Raw genomic sequence first — 8,060 nt, forward strand, 5'->3', positions numbered from 1 at the left:
AGGAGAGCCTCGGCATGGTGGCTGAAGGTTGGGGGTCCTGGCTGCCTCTGTGCACTGGGAGATCAAGCCAGCCCCCAGCTCCTTGTTATCTGGAGGAGTGCCAATTTCTTGGCAAGAAACATGTAAATGCATCTCTGTCTCACTTTGTTCTTGAAATTTGAAACTTGGCCTTAATGATTTGAAATTTCTGCTTTTGGAGTTCACGATAGTTGCATGCCAGTAAGTCTTCATTGATTGTTTGAGGCATTCACATGCTGACATAAGTATCCTGAGAGCTTTACAAAGGTGTATTTTGGGACAGTTACGCAGTGATGCTACCGGAGACCCTCTTCCTTTAGCTGGGTGAGCTGGTGGAGAGCAGTGGGCAGCAAGGGGAGCCTGACTGGGGGCCTGCGGTGTGGGAGTGCTGCAGGGGCTGGGTGGGGCCCTCCCTGCTCCTTCCAGGCTCTTCTCACTTTCCTCCCCTGTGCTGTCCCTCTTGTTTCTGTGCAGTTTTTATGGCACAGGCCTCATTGCTGGCCATGGCTTCACCAGCCCTGAGCGCACACCTGGGGTCTTCATCTTGTTCGACGAGGACCGCTTCGGGTTCATCTGGTTGGAGCTGAAATCCTTCAGCCTGTACAGCAGGGTGCAGGCCACCTTCCAGAACGCAGAGGCGCCATCCCCACAGGCCTTCGAGGAGATGCTCAAGAACATCCAGTCCCTGACTTCCTGACGGGCCAGTGCCCTGTAGGGTGGCTCCCAGGGCCCTGGACCCTGCTCCTGCGAAAGGAAGCAGCATGCACTTTGGAGATTTGGCCTTCTGACCAGAATACCGACCTTGTAAGAGTCTTGGCCTAGCCACCCCAAGATTCTTGTATAGAGTGTACATTTGCCCCGGTCCTCGTCAGGAGCTCATAGGAAGGCTGACTGAGCATGTCTTATAAAAAAAGAAAAAAGAAAAAAGAAAAAGAAAAAGAAAAGAAAAGAAGGAAGAAAGAAGCTGAAAGGACTGATGGAGAGGGCTGACTACAGTCTTGTGAACAACTCGAGTGGAGAAATGGGGTGTCCCCTTGGCCTGTAGGCAGTTTTCATGGGACAGGCTGAGTGACCCTCTGGGCTACTAGGGGGGATTGATTGTGCGTGAGCTTTGCCAGCTCCCTTGCAGGAGGCGAGTGAAAGCGGCTGCAGGCTGGCAAGGGGCTGGGGCAGTGAGTGCTCAGAGGGAGTCCTGGGGGGTCGGGATGCTGGGCCAGGACCCTGGACTGAATTCTTGTTTCTCTACTAACCTGCTTGGATTTTGGACAAAAGTATTTCACCTCTGCCATGTTTGTGCATCGGTGTGGTGGGGTCAGTGATGCAGGCCAGTAGGGAGTGGCACAGTGGGCCTCTGAACAGCTTAGGGGCCCTGGCCTCTCTCTAGCTTTAGAGTTAAGACCCTCGCTGCAGCCAGTTCCAGACAGGGCATCTGTTTGCACACCCCTACCCACCTCCTGCACACGCTCTGGTGTTGGAACCCTGAGCTGAGCCACTTGTCCCAGAACCTGCCCCAGGATTTGGCAGGGCTACATCCCAAACAGTCCTATATTGCCCATTTGTACACAGGTGCTGTTTTTGCAAGTGTCAAAGCAGCAGAGTGGTTGCACAGATGACTTTGGAGCCCCTTTGTGGGTAATAGGGCAGCTTTCTAGAAAAGTCACCCCTTATGTATGGAATGCACTTTGGAGACCAGGGCCTCTTGGGAGCCTCTGGGGTGGAAACCCTGAGCATGGATGCTTCTGCTGGTGGTGTGCCTGTGTCCCATTGACACCTGCATTTGGGGACCCTCCGTAAGGTCTCTGCTGAGAACAGAGCCCGAAATGCACATAGACACCCAAGAATTAGTTGCAGCTCTGTCTCCAGCCTGCAGAGAGCTGTCACCATGTTCGCCTTCTATGAGTTGTGGCTTCACTTGGGAGGCATGCAGATTTTGTCTCCCTCTGTGTGGCTTGCTCTTGTTGGGTGAACTGTGCTGAGCCCTCATGCGGGGGGGGGGGGGGAGGAGGTAAGGGACCCCAGGGAAGGGGGCAGCTTTGTGGTGCCTTCATGTAGAGACCAACATGAGATGTCCCATGAAACGTGTTTTCCTGATGAATTTCTCCCTGACTGGCCTTTTTAAAAAAAATAATAAAAAAATCCCTATTGCTCTAGCTTCAGTACCTTTGGCAACTTTGAACTTCCTTTGCTTCCTAGAATTGTAGGATTGATAAGCTCTGCGGCATGGTCCCTAAAAGGCAGACCTTCTAGGAGGTTCTTTCCGGACTCCGACTCGGGAAGGAGGCAAGCCAAGAAGGCAGGGTCCCCTCTGGCTGGCTGTCGGCACCACAGCTCAGCTCACCTCCCACATCTTTCTAGCAGGACCTGAGGTGCGGTCACAGTTTTTGTGTCTTCCGCGTGTCTTCTGTGGGACTGAGCTTTCAAGTGCTGTCACCCCCACCCCTTTGTGGCTGTTGCTGTTTGACCTGTGCCAGGTGTGGCTGCTCCTGCATGGGGTAGCCACGGCCATGAAGCCTCAGGGAGAACAGAATGAAGGGAGAACAGAATGAAGGCCAGCAATGTGACGGCTGCCGTGCTTCATGTTTCGCCCAAGCCTGAGGCTCGCTCTTAAGGCTACTCGGCCCGAGGCCTCCCCTTGTCTGTGACACCCATTGACACTCATTGAAGATGAGCCTTTTCATCAGAAAGGGGCCCCATGGTTTCCACTGTTGGCTGCATTCACATTGGTCTCTGTCTTAGGCCAGGCCCCAGGGACCTTTGGGGCCGAACAGCTGGTTGTGGCCTGGGTGATGCCAGGTAGGGCCTGCAGTGGTGGAGGGTGAGGGCTTGTCACCTGCACAGCTGGTCATTCAGAGTACGTGTTGTGTCCCACTTGGTGTATTTGTGGCCAGTTCTGGTTTCCAGTTTGGTAGGTGAGTGGGTAGCTATGTAAACTAGCCCCAGCGGGCATGCCTTAGGGGAGAGTGGGCAACCGGCTTCTGGGAGCCACTTCTGGCTGGTGAGCATTCAGAACGGCTCCCGTTGTGGTTGGAAGCTTGAAGACAGCTGGGATTTGATAAAGCAGGTCCCCACAAGGAACCAGAATGACCTGATTTAGGGACTGTCTGTGCTTGTGCTTGATTCCAGGAAGGGGTTACCGGACCCTGGGTCAGTCTGGACATCTTCCCCTGGTTGGCACCACCTCATTTGCCACTGTGCTGCTGTGAGGTTGGATAAGTCTGTTGTGTGAGTGGCAGGAGCCTCAGGTGTGTCTCTGCGTACCTGGGCATGTGCTGTTCTGCTACTTGAGGGGGAATGATGTGATTGGAGATTTCAAATGTGAGTCATTGGAGTCTTCTCTATTGGGGCTGAATGTTCACTGCATGAGGCTGATGTAAATGACTTTTTTTTTTTTTTTTTTTTTTTTGGGCTATCTGGTTATGTTGGCCTAACCACCTCAGACTTGCAGTGGTCTGCTGTTGGGTGGGAGCAGGTTTGGAGGCCTCATGGTGGTGGGAGTTCCAGAATCCTTCCTCCCATGTTCCAGACTGGGCCTCCCTTCCCAGCATCACCCCTTGGTCCTGCCATCTGGACTGTGGCTGATGCTGAGGGCTGCAGCTTCCACCCCTCCATCCCCTCCTCCCCCAACACAAGCAGCTTAGGCTGGATGCCTGTACCCTGGCATTCCTCTTGGCCAGGGCAGAAGGTAGGAGAGCTCCCACAGTGGGCTTACTTGAGGAGGAGGCCAGGCCTCTGTTCCTATGTCTTGGAGAACAGGCTGTGAGCTGGAGTTGGCACATCTGACATTCTCTTTTCCTGAGAACCTGGGGTTTACTGCTGTGGCCTGGTCGGGCAAGGCCCTCCCGTCAGCCAGGCGATCATCTGTGCTCCAGCAGCGGCAGTGGTCATTGTGGGTTGCCTATGTGTTCTCTCATTGCTGCAGTGCGGTCACTGTAGTGCTCCTGAGTGGTGACAGAGGGGAACCTGTTTAGTCCCTTTACTTGGTGAACTCGGTCACGGGAATCTTGGAATTTCTGACTCCTGCCCACAGTGTCTGTGTGTTGAAGATGAACCTCCATACAGACTTGGTGCTTTGAGGAAGCTGCCCTGTTCCATCAGAAGCCCTCATTCTGTCTTCTGTCCTCGTGCTCTAACTTTTAAGAACCTTTATGGGAGTGTTCTCATATAGCCCTCCCCTGGCTTGAGGCTCGTGCACCCTAGTCCTTGGCCAATCCCAGAGGTAACCTAGGCCGATCTCCCTGTTCTTACTTTTAGGAGGTCTGGAATATAATCTGGCTGTACATTCTCAGAGGTGTTGAGAGAGTAGAAATAAGCCATGATACCATCAGTTTGCCTGAAGCTGTGAATGGGAACAAGACAGTGCCAAATTACTGAGTGTTCCATGTCATGGTGTGGTGGCCTGTAGGCCAGCCTTCAGGAGGTGTTGGTGGCCAGCAGTGACCCTGAGACATGGAGGACGTCCAGTCTTCTGGGCCCTTTGTGTGCTCACAGGGAGACCCGCCAAAACACATGAAGGGGTCAGAACCTTTGCTTTTTCAGCCTAATTTTACTTTTGGTTGCTATTTGAGATCATGTAGCCTACTTGGAGAAGAAACGAGTTTATGCTGCTTGATCTTGAGATCCCACGCCCTGACAGGTGAGGTGGGGGGAGTTGCTGTTCCTCTCCGGCGTCTGCTCTGGTGCAAGGTGGGCTGGAGCAGGGATGATGCACCCCTGGCAGGGCCAGGAGCTGAGGAAGTGGCTGCTGTGAGCCTGTGCCCAGTGTTGTCACCCAGATGGGACCACTGTGTGGGGCTGTTTCTCCATAAATCAGTTTTTGAAACCTTGTTGTGTTCTTTGTAATTGTTTTTTTGGGGACATGATCCAGATGGAGGCCAGAGCCGTGAGCTACAGGAGGTGGGGGGTGAGGTCTGAAGGAGGGTCTGGATCCTGGGAGGGTGCCCCCCCCCCCCCCCCCCCCCCCCCCCGGGAGCCTCTCACACCTGGACTTGACAAAAGTGTTTATTTACTCAGGTGTAGAATGAAGCGGTAAGTGCTCCCTTGGAACCCAGGCAGTGGTAGGTCCCTGGACTCCTCCCTCTGACCTTGGCTTGATATGTGTCCCCATCACTGATGTGGTGGCCCTGAGGAAGTGGGGGCCCCAGTAGAATTTTCTCAGGCTAAATTCAAGGGGTGTTTTTCTGAGAACAAGATAAGAAGGATAGATGAGGACAGGGGCTGTGTTCTTTGGTGGGCACACAACTGAGATTTTTTTTTTCTGGTTTTTTGTTTGTAAAGGTAATGTTCTTGTAAAGACATGTGAGAATTTAATACAGGAAGTAAAGGTACCTCATGTTCCCGTTCACAGACAAAAGAATTCCCCTCCTCTGTCTGGGTGGTGGCTTAGCCCCGCTACCCCCCTTGGAGAAAGGCTGCCTGGTCCTTCCCCCATGGGAAGCTGTGCTGGCAGGGCCCTGGCCAAGCACCCTGTGCCCCCTTCATCTCCCTGGGCCCCCGCATGGCGCTTTCTGTAGCCTGGGCTCTGGTGAGAATTTAGGGTTGCTGCATGCACATATGACCCCGGCTAGCATCATGTGAAAATCCAGGAGTGCTGGAAGGCTGCCTTCCCAGCACCTGGTTTTTGGAAACATGGCTGCAGGAGATAGTTGCTCTGCTCATGAAGGTGGCATCTGCGGTCTCTTCCCTCACCCACTGGTCCTTATGTAGATGCCCAGTCCTGGGATGAACAGGTGCTTCTCAGGGGGAGTAAAACCAGGGAAGGAGGGAGCCCTAGAGGTAGGCCTGAGAAGTGACCCAGCATTCCCTCCTAGATGGTCCTGCTCTCCTGCTGTGGGCACACGCCTGCGACCCAGGCCCAGCCATAGACCCAGGATCCTTACGAGGACCAGCCCCCCTGCTGGCTCAGCACCTCATGACCCCTAGGGCTGTTCCATACCCTGGCTGCTTGTTTGGCGCACTCTCTACTGGGCACTGAGTTTCTGTGTTTGGGGCTATGGGATTCTGTGCTGGGGCCATCCCATGCTGTAAGGCACTGAGCATCATTCTTGGTCTCCCTTATCATGGCAACCCAAAATATCTGTGGACGTGGCCAGTCTTCTGGGCCCTTTCTGTGCTCACAGGGAGACCCACCAAAACATATGAAGGAATCAGAACCTTTGCTTTTTCAGCCTAGTTTTACTTTCGGTTGCTATTTGAGATCACACAGCCTACTTGGAGAAGAAACACATTTATGCTGCTTGATCTTGAAATCCCACGCCCTGATAGCTGACAGGTGAGGTGGGGGGTAGTTGCTGTCCCTCTCGGATATCTGCTTTGGTGCAGGGTGGGCTGGTCACCTTGTGGAGAAACACTGGGTTAGTGCCTGCACCCCCATGCCCCAAACGTGGTGCCACATGTCATAGACACAACAGTGAACAAGCAGCAGTTTCAGCCCTGCACAGGTCATAGCATGAAATGTCCCCAAAATGAGCTTAGTAGCCTCCTTTGGACACTTAGGGGCACCATATTAGGGTATGATCTATATCCAGTGCAGTGGGGGGCCAAGGCTATCATGGAAGTGGGCGCACTTGGACCTGTGGTGCCTGGTCCAGCATCTGCAGGGCCAGGTGGTAGGTGAGGGGCTGTGTCCTTACCTGTCTCCCTCAACCCAGGAGGGACATCACTCCTGGAATCTCAGCAGGGGCCCAGGAGCTGGGTCTCTGTGGTGCTCTAGAGTTTTGGCTCCTCCCAGTACTGGGACTGCCTGCCTTCCCTGGCACACTTGCCCTGGTGCCTAGTAGGTAGGAGGAGGTGACGGCCATTGTGTTAGCACTAGTGCTGCGTGCCCCTTGGACCAAGGGGATGGCTCCTTGTTGGCTGGCTGGGTGTGAAGCTCAGCATCGCCAGGGAGCTTAGAGAGAGGGAGATGCCTGCCTGGCCCTGGGATGCTGAGCCATAGCCACTGGGTAGAGGGTTTGAGCATTTGTGGCTTCCAAAACCCCCCAGGGTTCTGATGCTGCAACATGGCAGCCCTTCTGTGGCTGTCCTCCATGCTGCATAACAAGCATCTCCTTTGCCAGCATCTTTTGGGAGGAAGATGCAGAGGAACATGGTTTTAAACAAACAGCTGTCCCTTGCTCTTTAGTGTGTCTTCAGTGTGTATCCATAGAGCTGTGAAGAAGCACCACAGTCAGGATATAGAGTGTTCCATCCATCTTCATAGCCAGCACCCTACCCTGCAGCCCCTGGTCTGCCTCCATCCCTATAGCTTTGCCTTTCTTAGAATGTCAGATTTCCAGCCTTCACTATTCTCTCCCTCCAAGAAGCCTTTCTAGACTTCTTTTTCCCCTAATATTCCCCATGACATTTTAATACCACAGATAGACTGTATGCATTTGTGTGGGTCTGTGTGTGTGTGCACGTGTGTGCTTTTATCTACACAGGCATAGATGACACAGTGTCCTGTGGGCAGAGGGAGGCCTAGGGCTCTAGCTCAGCGCCCCCATGAGTCCTTCTGCCATGCTGAGAAGGGACTGCTGGTAAGGAAACTGGAGATGGGGGGATACCCCATGGGAAGTTTCCGTGGGGATTCGAGTTTGAACTGGCATGGCCTGGGAAGTGACCACACTCTGGATAAGGAGTCACACATAGCTGGATATGGGGTGGGGGCATGAGATAGGACAGCTGGGGTGTAGATCTGATTCCATTCTTGTCTGGGTGCTGGGCCAAATGCAGTCTCAGGGGTCCCACGTGCTAGTGGCTCAGCCCTGGGGCTCACCTCATTAGAGCCTCTGTGATCACTTGGACAACAGGTGCCTAAACAACTGGCTCAGGACTGTTGCCATCCCCATCTGGGAGTCCAGGTGGTAGAGGAGGGGAGCCCTGAGCCCTGCAGTGGATGGGCAGGTCAGGCCATAGAAGCTGCTGAGCACACCCATGGATAGGGCCCAGGAGGCCAGTGAGGACCTAGACCCAATTCCTGTCCTCTCCTTGGTCTCCCCCCAGGACCCGGGATGGGGACAGGCTATGGAGCCTGGGTGAATGGCCTTCATCACCATGGAGCTTCT

General features: G+C 53.9%; 1 protein-coding gene and 1 long non-coding RNA gene across 3 annotated transcripts in view; one reads left to right on the forward strand and one right to left on the reverse strand.

Moving 5' to 3' along the window:
* Nucleotides 1-4,841, forward strand: part of FBXO31 (F-box protein 31) — a 44,353-nt gene extending 39,512 nt beyond the window's left edge. For both annotated transcript variants that reach the window (XM_025427053.3, XM_025427054.3), the window contains one exon: nt 493-4,841. In XM_025427053.3, coding sequence (XP_025282838.1) covers nt 493-715 — 223 coding nt within the window. In that variant the 3' untranslated portion in view covers nt 716-4,841. The remainder of the gene's footprint in view (nt 1-492) is intronic.
* A 1,328-nt stretch (nt 4,842-6,169) lies between these two features.
* Nucleotides 6,170-8,054, reverse strand: LOC125755157 (uncharacterized). Its single transcript, XR_007410919.1, has 2 exons — nt 7,772-8,054; nt 6,170-6,350 (listed from the first exon to the last, which is right to left on the reverse strand). It is a non-coding gene; the product is annotated as an uncharacterized LOC125755157 (long non-coding RNA).
* Nucleotides 8,055-8,060: the final 6 nt, after the last annotated feature.

Source organism: Canis lupus, chromosome 5, assembly GCF_003254725.2.
Source record: "Canis lupus dingo isolate Sandy chromosome 5, ASM325472v2, whole genome shotgun sequence".
Taxonomy (NCBI): Eukaryota; Metazoa; Chordata; class Mammalia; order Carnivora; family Canidae; genus Canis; species Canis lupus.